At 57.8% G+C, this 20,187-nt stretch overlaps 1 protein-coding gene across 6 annotated transcripts in view; it reads right to left on the bottom strand.

The window, feature by feature from the left end:
• AXIN2 (axin 2) overlaps positions 1 to 11,001 on the bottom strand; it is a 29,948-nt gene extending 18,947 nt beyond the window's left edge. Inside the window, exons 1-3 of one of the 6 annotated variants that reach the window (XM_033438347.2) lie at positions 10,231 to 10,770; positions 9,079 to 9,172; positions 7,395 to 8,330 (exon numbers count right to left, since the gene is read on the bottom strand). In XM_033438347.2, the coding sequence (XP_033294238.1) occupies positions 7,395 to 8,209 (815 nt within the window). In that variant the 5' untranslated portion in view covers positions 8,210 to 8,330; positions 9,079 to 9,172; positions 10,231 to 10,770. Of the gene's footprint in view, positions 1 to 7,394; positions 8,331 to 9,078; positions 9,173 to 9,478; positions 9,864 to 10,230; positions 10,781 to 10,864 lie in introns of those variants that run through there. The other 5 variants (XM_033438348.2, XM_033438352.2, XM_033438346.2 and 2 more) reach the window with 5 other exon arrangements.
• Between the last annotated feature and the right edge of the window lie 9,186 nt (positions 11,002 to 20,187).

The raw sequence follows: 20,187 nt of genomic DNA, 5'->3' as shown, positions 1-20,187 counted from the left end.
AAGTCCTGGCCCTGCAGTGTCGGAGGGGGCGGGCCGGGAGGCTGGGTGGCTCCCCGGGACGGGGGGGAGCAGATGTGAGGATCAGGGATGGGAGAAGCGGTGGACAGTCCTCCCCAGCCTGGGGCAGGAGGGCGTCAAGCTGGCTGGGTGAGGGGGAGCCGGAGGCTTCCCCCGCGGCACGAGGGGTCTGGGGGGCCACCAGGCTGCACTGAAGTGGCCGTGGGGCAGGCAGGCAGCCGCTGTACAGTTTGGCGGGAGGGAGGGCAGCGGGGCTGGAGAAGGTGGGAGAACAGCTTGGCAGCTGTCCTCAGGGGGCCTATCCTCTAGCTGCAGTGACAAAACAAACAAGAGTGACAATAATTGTCCAGCCCAACCCCGCCGCCCCGAGATGCTAACGAAGCCCGAGGGCCACCAGGACGTAGGGCTCGCTGTGGGCAGGGCCTGGTTTACTCCCTGCTGCACCCTCCCCCGGCCCCCGGCAGGGGCTCAAGGACTGTCTGCTGCCCGATCGTCTTCACGACCCCCCAGGGAGGTAACGGGCCCCAAGCAGGGGCCGAAAGTCTTGTCGGAGGCCACCCGCTGGAGGCCCGGCCGCGTGGAACCCACCTCCGGTCACCTGGAGGAGGTGACGGCAGCAGGGACCCCGAGTCTGTTGGTCTGAGCTAGGCCGGAACGTCAAGCCAGATTCCAGGAATGTGACGTGGTGAAGTGACCAGAAAGTGCAAACGAGGAACGTGGCGCTTGAACCCATTGACCGCCACAGCCCAGCGACTCTGACCTGTCAACTAGACATTCTGGTCATTGAATACCACGGGCCAGCGACCTTGACCTTGTCACCTGGATACTCTGCTCCCCCCACCACTCTGCCCCCAGGATTTTCTACGATGATGCAATGAGGCTGGTGAGATCTTCCATGACGTAGAACTGGTCCCCACGTCCTCAGTGTGGGATCTCCAGACACCAGGGCAAGAGAGAGAGGAAGGTGGTGAGAACCAAGGAGAGGCAGTTGGTCTTTCTGGAGAAGAGACGAGATGAGGGATGATTTAGTGAGAACAGTCTCCTAGCCGATAAGGAGGAGGGTGGCTCTGGTGGTATTGCCACTGAAGGTGGGACAAGAGGAAATGGCGTACAAGCCAGAAAGAAAAAATCCCTTCTCCACGGCCAGGGCAGCCCCAAGGGGCGGGTGAGTGCAGGTCACGGGGTCGCCCAAGGCTTTAAAATGGCCCAAAGCCCCCAGCTGCCTCGATGGGCCGCTGCCTCAAAGCAGGATGGAGAAGCTGATGGACTCCAGGAATCAAGTAACACAGAAATCAAGAGGCCGCGGGCTGGTGCTGGCCTGGCTCCCGGCCAGCTGGGTGACCCCAGGTGTCACAACCTCCGTGGACACAGGGCTCCACTAAAACAGCACGCAGTTCAAACACGGCCACCTGCACGGGGTCCGTGTGTTCTCCGAAAGGCCCAACGAGGGCACTGTTTACGGGGTTGGCATAGGAATGCTCCAAAACACCACCGCCAACAAAAACAAGACTTCTTGGGTGACATTGATCATGACAATTACATAGCGTCAGTGCGTTTCCATGGTGAAGGCCTGTCCCGTGTACGCGACTGCAAGCTCCACGAGGGCAGGGACAGGTCTGTCTTCCCCATCTGGGCCTCCCCAGCCGCAGGTAGCGTGGGGCTCGTGGCAGAAGCTCAAAGCTTTTTCCACTCTCCTTCTTTAAGGACCCAGGACCAAGCGGGCTGCTGAGGGGTGTTTTCGCCTAAGAGGCGTAGCAGGGAGATCAAAAGAGCCAAAATGGCCTTAAACCGCCTTCACACACTCTTTCCATCCCTTCAGGGTGCTACCTTCGTGGTATTAACACATTAACGGTGCCCCAAGCATGAGGGTTGTAACTCAGCCTCTGCAGGGAGAAAATGACTCAACAGAAACCCCTCCCTCCCCCACAGAAAAGGGCACCTCGCTCAGATCCCGAGCGTGGACAGAGTTCTGTGCTCCCGGTCAGACACACGGGTCCCAAAATAAACTCGTCTCCCTCCCTTCCAAAATAGAGGGCTACTGTGTGACCGGTAATTAAAAATGGAATATACTGCTCTTAGCTCAGCTGCCTGCAATAAGTATTGGGATTTTCCTACCATCATAACAGGACAAGGCAGAGGAAGGTGGCAGGCCTGTGGGGAGAGACAGAGACTCAATTTTTTAAGAGCTCAGAACTTTGTCAAAATCATCACGTAATTTCAAGAAACTGAATTAGAGCTGCTTTCTTGTGATCGCTTAAAAAAAAAAAAAAAAGAAGAAGAAGGGAAGAAACTCAACCACACTGCAGTAATTGTCCCCAGATGCTTTGAGTGTTTCTTCAGGACTGTTGTGCTCCCAGTTGCTGCAAGGGTTTTAAATTGCTCTGGAGAGTAAAGGCCTATGTACAGATTTTGCACTGGGCATCCATCCACAGACCTGGTTTGCAATTTCAATATGCAAAGGGCTTTCAGCTGTCAGGTAGCAGAGGCTCCTGGGACCTTAAGGGAAGGGAAATGTGGGCTCCTCCTCTGCCCCCCACCACCATTCTTATCTCTTATCTCAGTGAGATGCTGCAGGCCCCCGCCTGCTCCCCAGACACCAGGGCAAAGCCCATACAGAGAGCACAATAGACGTGACCTTTGGGACCCCTTTCTGGGTCCCCTCTCACAACAATGCAACTTAAAAAGTATTGGCTTCTAAGGCTGTGTGCTCTTCTTTTCAAAAGCCCTCTGACAGGGGCTTCCCTGGTGGCGCAGTGGTTGAGAGTCCGCCTGCCGATGCAGGGGACGCGGGTTCGTGCCCCGGTCCGGGAAGATCCCACATGCCACAGAGCGGCTGGGCCCGTGAGCCATGGCCGCTGAGCCTGCGCGTCCGGAGCCTGTGCTCTGCAATGGGAGAGGCCACAACAGTGAGAGGCCCGCGTACAGCAAAAAAAAATTTAAAAAAAAAAAGCCCTCTGCCTGGAGCGAGAGAGGCCAGGCACGCAGATGGCATCAGGCAACACCCTTCTGAGAGCAGGCCAACTTCGACAAGCGACAAGCGTGTCCCAGCAAAGCGCCCTCCTCAGAGCCTGCACCGCTCGCTGTGGCCCGCTGCTTCCAGCACAGCTCTCCTCTCGCCTCATTTGCTTTGAGGATGGAGGCCAAGCTCGATTCCAGTGGCTTCGCATAAACCGGCCCCATCAGCGAGCACTCTGGGGGGACAGGAAGTGCGGGGAGCCACCTGCTGGGGCCCCCTGACTTTACGTGAGGCCAGAGCAGAGGGTCCAGTGAGAGACAGGTGAGACCGCCCCGGGCAGGACAAGGAGAGCATCCCGACCCCGGCTCCGAACTCCACAGCCCCTCCGCACACGCCTCCATGCTCCAGGTGTTGTGTGTCTGTGTGTAGTCTGTGTCTGTAGTCTCTGTGTGTATGTAGTTTGTATGTACGTGTGTGTGTAGTCTGTGTGTGTCTATGACTGTGTGTGTGTCTAGTCTGTGTCTGTGTGTATGTGTGTGTAGTCTGTGTGTGTCTGTGTAGTCTGTGTGTAATGTGTCTGTGTGTCTGTGTCTGTAGCCTCTCTCTGTGTGTGTAGCCTGTATGTCTGTGTGTAGTCTGTGTGTATAGCCTCTCTGTGTGTCTGTGTGTACCCTGTGTGTGTGTTGTCTGTGTGTGTCTGTGTGTAGTCTGTGTGTATAGCCTCTCTGTGTGTCTGTGTGTAGCCTGTGTGTGTGTTGTCTGTGTGTGTCTGTGTGTAGTCTGTGTGTATAGTCTCTGTGTGTCTGTGTGTAGCCTGTCTGTGTGTGTCTGTGTGTAGTCTGTGTGTGTCCCCGTGTGTGTGCTGTCTGTGTGTGTGTCTGGGAATAGTCTGTGTGTATAGTCTGCATGTAGTCTGTGTGTGTGTGTGTTGTCTGGGTGTAGCCTTGTGTGTGTCTGGGTGTGTGTCTGGGTGTAGTCTCTGTGTGTGTGTGTGTGTGTCTGTGTGTAGTCTGTGTGTGCCCCCGTGTGTGTGTTGTCTGTGTGTCTGTGTGTGTGTCTGTGTGTAGTCTGTGTGTGTCTGGGTGTGTGTCTGGGTATAGTCTGCGTGTCTGTGTGTCTGTGTGTCTTGTGTCTGTGTGTCTGTCCGTGTGTAGCCTGTGTGTGTCTGGGTGCAGTCTGCGTGTGTGTGTCCCCGTGTGTGTGTTGTCTGTGTGTGTGTCTGGGTATAGTCTGTGTGTGTGTGTGTCTGGGTATAGTCTGTGTGTGTCTGTGTGTGTGTCTGTGTGTCTGTGTGTGCGTCCGTGTGTAGCCTGTGTGTGTCTGGGTGTGTGTCTGGGTGTAGTCTGTGTGTGTGTGTGTCTGTGTGTGCGTCCGTGTGTAGCCTGTGTGTTTCTGGGTGTGTAGCCTGTGTGTGTCTGTGTGTAGTCTGTGTGTGTGTGTGTGTGTCTGTGTGTGTGTGTGTCTGTGTGTAGTCTGTGTGCATAGTCTCTCTGTGTGTCTGTGTGTAGCCTGTGTGTGTGTGTGGCCGTGTGTGTGTGTGTCTCTGTGTCTGTGTGTAGTCTGTGTGTGTCCCCGTGTGTGTGTGTGTGTCTGTGTGTGTGTGTGTAGTCTGTGTGTGTCCCCGTGTGTGTGCGCGTCTGTGTGTGTCTGCGTGTCTGTGTGTCTGTGTGTGTCTGTGTGTCTCGCCCTGGCTCTGGGTTACTTACAGGGACCATCAGAAGCCCAGGCCTCCTGCTGGACCCCTCTCCAACCCAAGCCCCTCCCTCTGAGGACCATGCCTGCTCCTAGGCTCCAACTCTACATGAAACCTGACACCACGTCAGTAAGGACACAAACAAGTCATTAAAACGAGGCTGCTCTAAGAGCTCAGGGAAATCAAAGGGCTTAAAGACCAGCCATGCCCTTGGCATCCAGCTGCCCAGACTGCTGCTCAACAGCTGGTGAAAGGGACCGACCCTCGGCAGGGCAGGACTCGGGGCTCCTAGTTCATTCACTGCACCTGGCCTGACAAGTGGCGGGGAGGCGGACTTGACTTGGGGCCGATCCCACATCCCAGAACGAGCTGCGAACGCGGCTCAAGTTCCGCCAGCAGAGAAAGCCGCGGCGCGGGGAGGGGACACGCTGAAACTTCACAGTGAACACGCGCTAGAACCCAAGGCTCACTCTCTGAAAGCGGGACCCAAACCTGGCTGGCGCTTCTCACACAGCCGGTGATGAGTACTGTTCAGACATTTCCCTTCGCAACGGGCTTTCCCGTCTATTATCTTGGTCCTAATGTTACAGCGACCTGTGACATAAACTGAAGGGAGGGTTGTCCGCTCCCTTTACAGAGGACACACGGGCTTCAGAAAGACTTCAGCCCAGGCGGTAAGAGGCGGTCCGGGCTGCAACTCGGGCCTCTGAATAACTCGGGGCAGCTCCTAATAGCACACCTCAGGCACCCTTGAATACCTCGCATGTTAAACAAAATACCGGGGTGCGTCTTAATTTCTCTCTGATGATGCCCAGGTAAGACATGTGCAGTCCAGGTAAGATATGTCATCTCTTCCGAACAGTGGGAGAAAACACACACACGAATCTCGTATGGAAACCCCAGAGGCCAACGAAAGGTGTCATCTGTATGTGAACACCCACGGTTCCCATCCAAAAGGCAAGTGCTGACACGCAAAGCACCCCAGGCCCTGCATCCGGGGTCTCCGACGCTCCCAAGGGCCCGCCCCCTAAAGCTGAACCCTAGTGACAGCCCAGCCGCGGGGCTGTGGAAGGGGGAGGGGCTCGCCAAGGCTGGGTCCTCCTGCCCACCCGCGAAGGGGAGGGGTCACAGCAGGGTCCCACCTGGGGAGCCTGTCTCGCTGTTTACAAAGGTGGTGCTCTGGGCCCTGACACTGGGGGACACAGAAGCCGCACTGTCTGAAGGCTCTCGGAGGAGCTGCCTGACCACAGGCCTTAAGTAGCCTTGGCGACCGCTGCCAACCTGGAGGGCATGGAGGCCAGCGGGTTTACCCAAACGTCCACCTAACAGAACAGGGCAGGGGTGGCAGGTGGCCCGTGACTGCCAGCCACAGAAGCCAGAGCCAGTATCTTCCTCCAAAACAGCCTGAAGCCATGAGCTTAGAGATGCTGAAACAACTCCGTTCACGTGATCCTTGGCTCCCCGGCAAAAGCCAATCCGTTCCCACTTAAGGTGTAGACCAGATGTCTGCGCGCAGACAGCCGGCTCCTGAGGCTGCAGGCGCGCCCCCTGGTGGACCCAACACAATCCTTCCCTCCCTGCAGGGCCACCCCGAGATCACAGGCTTCCAGGCTCAGACCCCGCTCCTCTGCCCCTCCTCCTACCTCGGACCCTACAGAGGGAGGGTAACCTCCAGAGAGACAGCCGCCAGATCGCGTCTGCCTTTCCGAACCCACGGAGCCGGACACAATGGACAGCGAGATAAGCGGCTCCCGGCCAGCCCCTCCCCTCATGCTGTCCGCAGCAACCTGGGATTGAGAGGCTCACTCTCTTTTTGGACATTTGGAAGGGGAGAGCGAGAAAGAGACAGAAAAACTCATTCTAACAGGAGGTCTGAAGTTGCCTCCAAAGGTCAAGAATCTTGAGACTTGGCCATTCTATAAAGAACCATTGGTCTTTGAAGCCTCGAAGGAGAAGGTGCTCTTCCCTTCTCCAGTCTTCTCCGGCCAAGACCTCTTCTCCATCAGCACCAAGCAACGCAATAATCAACTGGGGTCTGCTCCTCGGGCCGCAGGCACTGAAAACCCAGAATAATGTATCAGCGGCTCCAAAGCTAAGGGTCCTGCATTCGGGAAAGTCACAGGGCCTCCCCTCCTTAGGAGGGTTTCTTGCAGGGTTAATACCTCATTCCACAAAGAGAACCGCAAGCCCAGCTGTTACGCCAATTGCTGGCTCTCATCTGAACGGAAAGCTCAACGGATCCCACTTATCCCCACGGTCGTGGGCACGCACGTTATTTCCTGGGGCTCCGCCACAAGCCAGGTGCCTCCTTGGCCACGTCCATCCTACTCCCTATGTCTTAGCTGTGAACAGCCCCTTCCCAAACCGGTGCCTGGTAGCTGGTGAGTCATCGGCATCAAAAGCTGCCGTCCTCTCTCCACCACCCCACCCCAAGACTGGCCCAGGATAGGAAGTGACCCGCATGAACGCACACTGCCTGCCCCTGTGTGAAGCCGGCACCGGAAGACTACAGGTATTCAGCTGTGTGTGCATTGCTTTCCCGCCCCTTTCAACAGCAAAACGCAAGGTCGAAGGGTTCGTGGCCAGCGGTCCGAGCTCAGGACAGGCCTTTGTCAGCCTCAGCAGCACATGCATCTGTCCATCCACCCTACTTAACTCAAAACATCTGCAAAGGCCAGCTCATCCTCCAAGCTCCCCCCAGCCCCTCACCCTCCACCAAAGGCTCACCTGTATCCATTCTCGACAGTTTCTGTGGACCTCACACCGACTGTAGCCCTCAGGGTTTTGCTGGACAAGCCGACCACGCCGGGGGACAGTTTGCACTTGAAGTCGGCACAAGTCCACTCTTCCTCCTCATTCAGCGTGGGGAGGTAGCCGCACACGAGCTTCAGGCTCCCCAGCCCCCCGCCGCCCACGCAGGCCGGGTTTTCACCCCCACTCCTCACGTACTCGAGGTATATGTCAGAAGTCAGAAACATCTGGTAGGCATTGTCCTCCATCACCGCCTGGATCTCCGTCTGCGCCTGGTCAAACATGACAGAGTCAATCTGCTGCTTCTTGATGCCGTCTCTGATGTAGGTCTTGGTGGCAGGTTTCAGCTGCTTGGAGACGATGCTGTTGTTCTCGATGTACCTCTTGTAGATCGCTTTGGCTACTCGTAAAGTTTTGGCATCCTTCAGGTTCATCTGCCTGAATCCATTGCAGGCAAACCAGAAGTCTAAGGTATCCACGCATTTCTCCCTCTCCAGGAAAGTCCGGAAGAGATAAGCACCGTCTTGGTCACCCAGCAAGGAGTGCAGGGACTTGGTCCACCTGGTCAGAGGGGAATCCGGAGACGCCCGCCCCTCCGGCTCCCCCAACCCGTCCTCATTGCGCCTGGCATTGGAGGAGACAGGCAGGGGTTTGGCGACCGGGCCCTTTCCCACCCCGGGCTGGCACGGTGGGGTCTCCCCTTCTTCGCCTGGCACTGGGGGCCGCGGGGCATCCTCGCGGAAGCTGCTGCTGGGGTCTGGGAGGCGAGGCACCAACACAGCGCTGCTCATGGCGAGTGAGTTCTTCTCGCTGAGTTGAGGAATTTTTTTTTTCTCCTTCCAGTTCCTCTCAGCAATCAGCGTGGTCTCTCTTTCTCTCTCAAGTCAGCAGGGACTCATCTGAGCCTCCTTTCTGGGAAGAAAAGGAAGGGGGGGGAGGTAGAGGGAGAGAAAAGGGTATTGATATAATCAAAACCAGATCTACCCAACATCAAAGCAAGAAAGTAAACAGGCTTTTCAACTCCTCAAATTCAAATCAAGCAACCCAGCTATCTGAGAGGTGCTCATCTAAAGTATCAGACGCTGCTTTTTCAAAGGCGAAATCTGAGCTCCCTGCACGCTTGGCGGGGAGGAGGGAGGAGGAAGGGGCGGGGAAGGGGCGCGGGGAGGGGGGAGCGGGGGCGGAGGGCTCGGGAGGTGGAAGACACCAGCTTCCAAAAACCCACCGGCCCGGGCGCACGCAGGGCGGCCCTCCCCTCCCCTTCCCTCCCCTCGCCCCGACAGCATCCACTCCAAAGACGCGCAACTCCGCGCCGCTGGGCTGTGTGCAGGTGAAACCAATTTCGGTAAATTTCCCCACTCGGCTCTCCGCACAGATAACTCGAGCTCCAAACGCGCCCGTCCCCGGCATCTGGTTCCCATTCCCCCCACCCACCCCTTCCCCCTGCGCCCCCCCTCCCACTCCTTAAAAATTCAGAAGAGCCTCGACCGAGGAGGAAAGCCCGCCCAGCACAGGGCGGAACGGGCGCCCGGACTCCCGGCTGCAGCCCCCGCCCCGCAACCCAGATGGAAGCGTTCGCTGCGCCCCCACCTCCCGCCAAGAATCCGGCTCAGTCTACACCTCGGTCTTCCGGGCTCCCCCAAACCAGAAATCCACTCACTCAGACAAGGCTTTGATCTTCCAACTTTGCCAGGGAGCAGAGAAGCCTCACGACCCGTCGCCCCCGCGCCCCCCGCCTCCTGGAGCCGCAAACCCTACAAAACCGGATCAGAGACCATCTCACGCTAACACTGCCTGTGCCAGGAATCCCAGACTCGGCTGACCTCAAGCCTCTTTTTCCCAAAAGCAAAAAGTCTTATCTAACCAGTAAACCAGCCGCTTTCCCCAGCAAGGGGAGGATCAAACTCGGGAGAGGGCAGGGGCGGGGCGGGGGGCGCGACCCCGAACCGGGGGCGGGAACCCTGGGCTCCGGGTGGGCGCGCGTGGCCCCCGTGCGGGGCCTCAGGCCGCCGGTAGCGCCGCGTTCCCCGGGCGGAGAGGAGGTGGGGCGGCCCCGTTACCTGGAAGACCAAGGCGGCCCGAGGCCCGGCTCTCATCTCCGCCGAGCCCCCCCGGCCCGACGCCCGGCCCCAATCCACCCAGACACGTCCAGAGCCCCGGTGGGCGCTCGCAGCCCCCGAGCCCGGGTCGGAGGCGCCCGCAGGAGAACCGCGGAAAGCGGCAGCCGGTCCAGCAATGGCGACGCGCGGAGGCTCGGCCTCTCTGCACGAGGGGCCGGGGCGGCCGGGGGCGCGGGGCCGGGCGGCAGGAGAGACGCGGGGGACGCGGGCGCCCCGGGCTCGGGCCGCTCGGGCGCGCAGACTGAGCCTCGGCCGGCGCTCGGGGCCCCTCTGCGCGGACCGGGGCTGGGAGGGGAGGACGGGAGGGGAGGAGAGGAGGGGAGGAGAGAGAGGCGGGAGGGGGCGGGGGGAGGGGAGGGGGCGGGGGGCGCCGCCACCCTTTCATCCCACCTCCCAAAGGCACTCCGGCGCACACTCGCACCCAGACTCCCATCCAGCACCGCCCCGGCGCGGCGCCCCCGGGGGAGGGGATCTGCCCCCGCTCCGCCCCCGCCGCGGCCGCCACTCGCACAAGTCTCTCCGCCGGGCCCCCGCCACCCCGGCCGAGCCCCCCGGAGCGCCGGGCGCCGCGCCCGCCGCCCCTCTCCGCGCCCGCCCGGAGCGCGCCCCGAAATAGCCGGCCTGCCCACTTCAAAGAGCCGCCCGGCACATCAAAGCGCGCGGGCCGCCCGCCGCCTCGGCCTCGCACTCACCAGGGGTCAGCGCGCGCGCTCAGTGCCCAGACCTCGCGGGCGCCCCGGGCAGGGCCTCGGCCCCGGCCCCCGGATCGGCTTGCCGCCGCGGCCCCGGGCCCCCCCGGGCCGGTCCCGGCGTCGGGGAACATGGGGGAGTCGCGCGGCCGGGGAGGGAGTGCGGGGAACCCGGCGGCGAGGGAGGGGGCAGAGGCGCGCCCCGCCGCCCCTCTTTCTGCGGAAGATCCGAGTGGGCCTCGCCCCCGCCGCGGCCGCCCTCGGCCCCTCCGGCCCCCGCCCGGCCCGGCTTTCGACACGGGCCCCGCTTCCAGCAACCACTCCGGGCACCCAACGTCCTCCGGGCGCTTCCAACAAAAACTGCGCCGTGGATTTCACTGTGCACTTCAAAGGCGCGAGCCGGCGCACGGTCCTGAAAGGGAGGTACGCGCCCGCCGCGCTCCGGGCCGTCCCCGGCGCCCCGGCCGCCCCTCTCCGGGGCCGTCCGGCTCGCGGCCGCCCTCCCGGCCGCCTCTCGGCCGGGCCGGACCCTCTCCCGCGCCCTGCGCCCGCGACGCGGCTGGGCGCGACCTCGCCCCCGGCCCGGGGGGGACCCGGCTCGGAAGCTGCTCGGCCGGGGCCGCGCCTCCGCCCCCACCTTTTACAGCACAGCTTTCGCCGGGGGAGACGGGCGCCTTGGACGCCCGGCGGCCCGGCGATCCATGACTGCGAGGGGTTATTTTTATTTCCCGGCGCTCGGGTGGTTACCGAGTTGCCAGGACCTTATCAAAGCGCAGCCGGCTCCAGCCGACTCCCCCGGGCCGGGCCCGGGCCGCCAGTGATCCCGCCGCGCCAATCACTGCCGCGCTCGGCCGGCCCGCGCCTCCCGCCTTAAAGGGACAGCGCCCCGCGCCCGCCCCGGCCCGGCCCAGCCCGCCCCCGCCCCCCGCCAGGCCCCCGAGGCCACCCGGGCGCTCCCGGCCTGAGTTCTGATTCCGCCTTTCAAGTGCTCTGGCTTCCTCCCCCGGCTTGCTCCGTCCTCCCCAGCTCGGGAAAGCAAGTTTATTGTGGCATCCCGGCCATCGCAAGAACTGCAAGCAGGCAGGTTTTTTTGTTTTTTTTGTTTTGTTTTGTTTTCTATCATCGAACACTTTTCTACCTCTGTTCAAGTTTCCCTGGGACTTTGGGCTTGGAGTGGCTAGTCCCCGGATGGGATGGCCAAGTGTCACAGGAGGGACGCGGACCTGGACACAGAAGGCAGGGACCTGCTTGTGCGCTCCTGCCTCCGAGTGTGAGTTAGTGTGAGTTAGGGTCAAGGTGCGTAGTTTGTGGATGTGTGAAGATGGGGGTGTGACTCTGCCAGCAGAGGCCTGAGTGCTGGAGAGGGGCCCTGACTCCTCGCTGGGAAGCAAGCCTCAGTGTCCTGAAGATTTAACCCCAAATTCCCAACCTGGCCATCAGGACTCTCCCAGCACGTACATGGACCGTCTTTCTGTATCAACTGCATAGGCAACGCGCTCTTGGAAGCATCCCCCCCATACTCCCATATGTTACATATTAAACAGTCATGGGATGTCTTTTTTCCCCATCGACTCTCAGTTTTAATGTATTGAAAACTCTTCACCCCACTGCCACCTTTGAATCCTTCCCAACATCCATCCAATAACGTTTAGAAGGTCCAACCTTCTCACTTAAAGTAATAAGAAAACATACCACAAACCCAGAACGTTATTTACTTGTCCGTTGCTATAGAATGATCTCTCATATGATGAGCTAATAATTGATTTTTCCTCCTCTTAAAAAACATAAAGGTGCAGCCCAAATGTGTCCCGGAGGTGAGAGGAAGAGCTTGGCATCCTCAGAGCTGCGGCTTTCAACTCTACTCACTTTCTCTTTATTTACTTCCTTAGTGAACTGAATGGGCGACAAACCCTTTTCAATGCAGAGGTGCCTCGAACCTTCATTAGGCCTTTAGGACTTTAAAACATGCAAGAAGCGTGTTTCTCTCTCTGTTTAGGTTTCCCTAGGAAAAGGGGAAGAGGATGCACCACCCCGTGACCTGCTGGAACACGACAAGCAGCAGGGAAGATGCTCTCCTGGCTGTGACAAGGGACCAGAGCTCTGGAAAGCCACGCTGCCGGACTTGTCAGCTCCTGGGCACCGTGGGGGGGTGGCATCTCCCTCCCCAAGATCTGCCTCTCTGTGTCCATGCTCTGCTCCTTGGCTCACCTCCCCAGGTGGCCAGGCTGGCATAAAGCCAGTGGTCCAGGCTATGAAACACATGGCCACCTTGGGGCAAACCAGACAGGCCAGTGAGCGGGTGTGGCCAGATGACTCAGCCCTGCCTTGGGACAGCTGCTGGGTGCAAGGAAACTGGAAGCCGGTCCACTTGAGGTCAGCTCCCTCCAACAGCCCAGCCTTTCAGAGTGCTGCACACCCACCCCCTTGGGTGACCGGGGAGAGCCGGGAGCAAAGCTGTCCCTGTGGTTCCCAGGAGTCTTTCAGCCACAGAGGGTGTGATCCTAGGGCCAAAAGTGTATACAGAAGGGGATGAATTGCCATAAAAGCGTCTGCAGTATAAACAACAACAGCATGTGTGTGAGTGCACACGCACACACGCACACACATACACGCACACACGTGCGCACGCAATGTGAGGGAGGGGAGGTTGCAAACTCCAAACATCCAAAATCAAAATAAACAATGATCAGAAAGAGGAGGCTTTCGAGAAGGAAGTGGAAAGCTGGTCTTCATGGGTGGTTTTCCTCCCCTCCAAACCCCCCCCCCCAGCCCTAACCATCACAGGCTCCGCTTTAACCCAAGGGCTCGCCTTCTGCTCCCTCATTAGCCCAGGGCTGTAGTGACAAGAAGGGCGGATGGAGATAGCGCCACAGGAGCAAGGCTGCGTTCAGTTTGGTCCTCTCAGTAATAACCCTTCGGAGAGCCCGGTTTCCAGAACAGGTGCTCGGTCACCTTGGGCCAGTGACTCCCCTCCCCCCAGTTTACCCCTCGCCTGTCCCCTGGTGGTACATTTGCCACCCAGCCGTGGGGCTGGACTGGGGACCCAGAAGCCGGGAGTCCTCTCAGGCCTCCAGGTCTCCGACTACTTGTTGATAACGTTTCTGGAGGAGAATCCAAAGGCCATTGCTCACACCCGGCCCCTTTCTCAAGATAGCACAGTTTTCCATTCTCCCCTTCTTCCTGGCAGCCGCAAGGTCACGTGACTTGTTGTAATCCTGCGCGGTTGCCTGGAAACTGCAAAGCAAGGTGATGGATTTCTGCACATGCTCACTCCCCCCTTCTTTAAAGACAACCCTACCCAGGACCAGCAGCCCACTTGGCCTAGGTGCAGACAAGGTTAATAAAGCCGAGAGTGATTCTCTTCTGCAGTTATGTACCGGCTGAAATCCTAGAAAACTCAGCGCTCCCCGAGCGGCATCCGGCCAGATCTCCAATCTTCAGTCAGCCCGACAAAAACCCCTCTGGAGGGGAAGTCACACCAGCTGCGACTTCAGAGGAGCTCGGACCCAGGACATCACTCTTTAAGACTCCATGACTTTGTCTTTTATTTCTTTGGAAAAGTGGCACCTTAGACAATGTAGCTTTGTTTGGGGAGGTGAGGGGGTGGAGAGACACTCAGGTAGCCTTTCTAGAGACTGCAAGTCACCTAAACGCTCTGAGGCCCTGCCCCGTGTGTTTACCTGTGAAGTGCAGGGAACACCCCTCAAAAGGCTGCTGTGAGGTAAACACCCAGCACCATGCTTAACACATCGCAGGAGCTCAGAACCCGGCAGTGATTTCTGTGCAGTCACCCCATTTCCTCAATAGCCTGTTAGCTGTTCTGGGAAGAAACTCCCATCTCCGCAGCAAAGATGCCCTCCAGTTAGGAGCCACACTCTGGGCTGGAGGCCTGGAAGCTGAGCAGGGGGGTCCTGCTGAGGTGACACCCCCCACCCCCCGCTAACTTCCCAGGGGAGAGGGGCAGAGCTGGGTGGCACAGGGGGCTGTGCTGTCTGCCGGCTCTCGAAGGCATCCTATCCAGTATTCCCCCAATATATCAGCATCTTCTAGCCAGGAGAGCCCTTCAAATGTCATCGAACCCAACCCATCATTTAAGAGATGAGGAAAATTAAGCAAAGAGGAGGTGAGATTTCCCCAAGATTTCTTGGCCCATTTTGCAGCTGAGCTAGAACCTCCGAGGGCCCGCACTCCTGCTGCACCCTCTTTGCCCCCATCCTATGGTGAGGAGACCCAAGGCAGGGCTGTCTAAGGGGGTCCTGAGCACCTTGAGTCTTTGGCTGCCATGGAAGCAGGGCTGATAAATAGAACTTAGCTAACACAACATTGTAAATCAACTATACGCCAATAAAATTTTAAAAAATAAATCGCCAAGTTAAATGATCACAAAAAAAGGTGAAAAAAGTCATCAGCCATCTTAATTACTACAATTATGAAGGTAATCAAATATTCTCAAGTGAGTTAAATAAAGGAAGGTTGCTACTTTAAAGAAGAAGAAGAAGAAGAATTTGGGATGCTTTCCTAAAAACATCATCACAGGGCTTGAGCTGGAAATTCCGCAGAAGCACATGTCATTCAGCACCTACCAATGAACAGCCTCGACCCCCGGAAGTGGGCTCCCTTCAGCCGGCTCCGGGGGGAGGGGGTTCCACCAAGTCTTTAATGGTGACAGACGTTTCCACGTGCATCTCAGTGGGGTTGGTGCACCTAAGGGAGAATTGGCTTTTACAGAGTCTGGGAGGAGGAAAAGACGGGTTCAGCTTCCTGCCACCCTCTCCCTACTTCCTCCCATTTGGAGAGGGGTGGGGGAGGCGTGGGGATGTCAAGGTGGAGACTTTGAAGCCACAATCAAAAAAGGGAGGTTTCCTTAGGAAATCCCATCCCTAGCAGCATTGGGGGGGAATCTTTTTTTTTTTTTTTTTTCTTTTTTTGCGGTACGCGGGCCTCTCACTGTTGTGGCCTCTCCCGTTGCGGAGCACAGGCTCCGGACGCGCAGGCTCAGCGGCCATGGCTCACGGGCCCAGCCGCTCCGCGGCATGTGGGATCTTCCCGGACCGGGGCACGAACCCGTGTCCCCTACATCGGCAGGCGGACTCTCAACCACTGCGCCACCAGGGAAGCCCAAGGGAAGCATATTTTTAATAAAAATGATCGTCTTCGGTCTGTTCAATTTAAAACACAGTTAACCAAAGCGATCATTTCAAACTTCCTAATCTGATTTACCTTCAAGTGCTTTTAATACTTATTATAAATGGAGCTACAAACTGCTGGCATCGTTGGTGTCCCACCAGGAATCATTGTGGAGTTTGACTTTCAGGGGTTGGTCTGCGCGCGGAACAAGAAGAGACCATCAATATTCAAACAAATCCAGAAAGAGGTTCCGATTTCCGAACTTATCTTCTCCAAAGTGTCAAGCACGTGCACACACACACACAGGTTATTTTCAGAAAAGGAAGTAAAAGACAGATAGGAAAAAAAAATCCCTGAAGTCAGCACTCCAGCTGGCAACATGGGAAACTCTGCAGATAAATAGGTTTGTGCTCCCAAGCTCTCTCCGCAGACGTTTTTGTTTTCTGCTCCTGAGGTTTCGTCCTGCTCCTTTTCAGCCACGTCTGGAAGGTGAAGCTGTGCCACAGGCTTGACGTCGGCTCCTTTATTCTTTCACATCAGTGCTTCCTGACTGGTTCTCAGCATCTCTGCCAGCTACGGGTGCCTCCCCGGCTCAAAGGATGGGCCACGGTGGCCCGGCATGCTTGCCAGGGCCCCAGGCTGCCCCAGAACACCTGGGAGGGTCTGGACTTGGCTCCCTGTGGAATCTTCCCTCCGTCAGGTCTGCGCTGATGCTCTAGCGAGGTCCTCATCCCCTGCCCCCCGGCATGAAAGCACTGGGAGTGAAAGGTGGCTGACGGACATCTTTCAAGAGGCGTCTACACTCGCGTCTACACTTCCTCCCCCTCACGGTCTCCTCCACCCACAAAAACCCTCGGCAGCCAGGTAGACGGCGTCCCACGTGAGTCACGTGGCCCACCTGGATCTGCGTATGTGCTTGGCCTGCCTGCAGCTCCCCTACTTCTCAAGTCCCTCGCGCTTCTCGGCAGGACTTTCTACCAAGGACCGACTCCCTCTCCTGCCTCTCTGGGTCCTGCCACCTACGGCGTTTTCTGGGCCAGTCTTCTGTCCCCATCCACGGCTCCGAGGCCCGCTCTCCCGAGACCCGGACCTCCCAGCCCTCTAGCCCCACCTCTTTCATGAGTCTCCTTCATCCTGCCCACTGTGGACTGCCGGCCACAGGTTCTCCAATCTAAGGCTCTTGAAACAAAAGGAACTTCCTTTGTGCCTCGTGGAAGCCAGGCGTCCTCCGTCAGGCAGTGCCCAGCATCCCCGCCGCCTCGGCGAGCAGCCCGGGCTGCGTCCAGACTCCTTGTCCCTCAAGCACCCCCGTCCAGCACCCAGCCCTGATCATTCTGCCTCCTAAAAATCGCCTGAAAGCACCACCCTCTCCCCATACCTGCAACCACCACTGGGCTCTGACCCTTCTCATCTCTTGTTGTCAGGAAGAGCAGAATGTTCTAACCGTCCTCCCCACCTGCAGTTTACAGCCCCCGGTCCCAGGGCCGCCTTCCGTGATGCTACCACGGAGAGCGCTCTGTACTCCCAAGTCGACTGCGGCCTTCCTGGCTTCAGATCCTCTCCTGGCTGCACACGACCTTCAGGATGAGGCCCAGAGCTCTGAGCATGGCGCCTGGGGGGTCGGCCGGGCTGACCTCCGCTCAGTCTCCTGCTGCCCCCGCGCCCACCAAGAGCAGCCCACACGGAGCCACTGCTTTCCTTCCTCGGCGCCTTTACGCTCAAGGGTCCCCCGGCCACCCGGCCACCCTCTCTGGCTTCCTCACTCCTCGCCCGACCCCTCCCGCCCAGACGGGGAGCATCTCTTCCTGCCTCCACGGCACTCGGGCTGCGCCTCTCAGCAGAACATTCAGGTTGCTCTGCTCTGGCTCCACCGCTCCACCACGAGCCCCAGGACGAAGGGGCCGTGTTTTATACTTGCACCCCAGCCCCTGGCACAAGGTCGGGACTTAATAAACGGTTGAACTGCACTGTGGGCAGAGGTGACCTGTGAAATAGTGAACAATGGGTGAAACACGTGCACAGGCCGAGCAGCGCGGATGCTGGCCTGGGCGCTGGAGCCGGGTCTCGGAAGCGCCCCTGTCAGAGTCAAGCCTTTAGTCGCTGCGTCAAGGACAGCGGTGGTCGGCAGGCTCTAAGGTGGCCCCCGATGACCCCGCGTCTTGGCCTTCATGCCCTGTGTAATTCCTTCCCGCCGAGTCCTTCAAGTGGGACTTACTGACTCACTTCCAACAAGTAGAATATGGCAGACGTGACAGGATGTCCCTTCTGAGATCAGGTCATGAAAAGACGAGGACTTCTGTCTCGGGTACATTTTTAGGATTATAAGGCAGCCCTGCGGAGTGAAGAGGCCCATGTGGAGAGAGACGAGGCCTGCTACCCACCAACCTAGTGATCTTGGAAGAGGATTCCTACCCAGCCGAGCCTGGAGATGCCTGGAGGCCCAATTGGTAGCTGGCCCGGAACTCCATGGGACACCTCGAGCCAGAGGCAGCCAGCCAAGCCATGCCCGGATTCTGGACCCCCAGACTGAGCTGCATCCTTCGCGAAGGGGAATGGCAAAAACAGACCCGCTGCTAAGACTGTTGCCCTGTCAGTCAACACTGCTGATGCTAAGAACCAAGTTGCAATATACACAGGTGACAGGAATCTTTTTTGCACCTCATTACATAACAGCACATGGATGGGGGGCGGTGACCAGCATGAATTGGCCATAATTATAACATGTTAGAAGTTCTTCAAAGGTCACTGGAATTTTCTATAAGAAATATATCAAATTTCTCCAAGAAGTTTATGAAATGAACACCAAAATCGTTTTGAGATTTTAGTGGGTTATGGGATAGTGACATTTGATCACACTCAGAAACATTTACTTGTTGTCACATTTTCCCAAGAATGTTCTCCCCTAAATGGAGACACAGAACTTATTGGTCTAGAAGGTAAATATGAACGTTACTGGTTAGTTATCACATTCGAATTTAGAAGAGGGAAATGAATCTTCCCTCTGGAGTGATGGGAACCTCGAAGAGAGATGCTAATGAGAATATCTTTGGGATTAAAAACGCTGCCCAAAGTAGCAGGGACTTGGGGCTGATTCTCTGAACGATGACGTTCTTTACAGAGTAATTCTCAGAATTCCTGTCGATGAACTTAGATGGGGGTGAGGGGCCATTCCCGAATGGCGTGGCCCAGAACTACCTTGGAGAAGTCTTTTTTTGTTCTTTGATGATCACCTTAATGATGTACCGTGAAGAGTAGGTCCCCTGAACAGACCAGGAGAAATCATCTGCACATTAGCTATGGCTTCTTAGCAAAAACGTTAGTATCCCAAACATAAATTAAAATGTGTGAATTGAACTTCACTCCTCTTACTAACGTTCTCTTGATATAACCACTTTCCCCAATAACTCGAGCACAGAACAAGATACAGTCAGGACTGAAACTGACAATCCGTCTTGATAATCTTGAGGAACCAGCCCAACACTGCGAAAATGTTAGGGAAAAATTAAGTGGAATAGTCGATCTTCTTGAAAAAAAAAATTCAAATTCTGCAGAGAAGAAATACTCAGTCCAGGGGGAGGGGACTAGATATTATCAGCTACAAGCCTGGTGTCCGGGCCTCAGGCTTCTGCTGAAGTTGGTGGAATCTCACTCCCTATCTTCCTGTCTGAAGAGTTGGGCCAGAACTGAGTTTGTTTTTTCAAGAAGATCAGAGCTTTTCACGTGAATCCATTACTTCACAAATCAGAAAATGATCAAGACCTTACAGAAGAGTCAGTTTTAAAATGATCATTTGTGAGACCAAAATATAAATGAAAAGTTTCAAGAATCTAAAACAACAAAAAAGAAAACGGTCAAGACCTGGTGGCTTGATCTGGGGGCCAGAAAATATGGTCACCAATCGGGAGTGAGTGAGGGGCTCCGTCCCCTCCCCCCATCTCTAGTCCAAGCTCAGAGAAGACCTGAGAACAGTGGGCCAGGTGTTCGGGCAGGTGTGAGACGGCTGCCTGCTGAGTGGAGAAGGGGGGGGGACGGGAGGGGGTGTCAGGGTCTTCCTGGTGGATGCTCGGCCCCCAGGGGAGCCCCCAGCTGCAGGAAGGCTTCCAGAGGCCAAGACCGTGAAACTGGCGAGGGCGAGCTCTGCCACCAGGGCGGGCAGGGCGGGGGGTGGCCGCGAGGGCTGTGTCCACTTGGGCTTTTCCTAGGCAGCCAGCGGCTTCGTGTACGTCGGGCAGCTGCTTCACCCAAGCTTGGCTTTTCTGCGACCGACCCGGCCCTCCCCAGCCCCCTACCCTGAGCTCCGACCTTTGCGGCCCGACCTGGGCCACGCCCCCCCACCCCCCCCACCCCCACCCCACCCCGCTCCAGCCCGCCCCAGGGCGTCCGGACTCTGGATTTCCCTGTGAAAAGGTGTCAACCTTAAACTCTACAAGACAATGGAGGTCCTGCGTGCCCTTGGCCTGCCCCAGAAGCCGGGCCTGCTCTCAGGATCCAGGACGGGAAGAGGAAGGCGGGCGTCCACCCCTGGGCAACGAGGCCCCGGAGTGGAAGGGAGGCCGTGGTGCTGGCCCTGAGCGGCCTGTCTGGGGGCGTCAGGGAAGAGGGAGACTTCATAACCCGACAGCTGGGTCGGTATTTTTTGTGCAGGCGCCGGGCAGGAGAAACCAGGAGCACAAGATGGGGCTCTGATCGCCCTGGGAGGCGAAGCCGGGGTGGGGGTGGGGGTTGGAAGAGCCGGCACCCCAGAATCTTCCCCGGAGTCGGTGAACTGCAGCCCAGGGGTGGCTGGAGCTGGGACCGCTGGAGCGGGACCCGCACAGGCCCCAGGCAGCCCTT

This window comes from Orcinus orca, chromosome 19 (assembly GCF_937001465.1).
Source record: "Orcinus orca chromosome 19, mOrcOrc1.1, whole genome shotgun sequence".
Lineage (NCBI taxonomy): Eukaryota > Metazoa > Chordata > Mammalia > Artiodactyla > Delphinidae > Orcinus > Orcinus orca.
The sequence above is the reverse complement of the archived record's forward strand: the minus strand, read 5'-3'. Positions and strand labels throughout refer to the sequence as shown.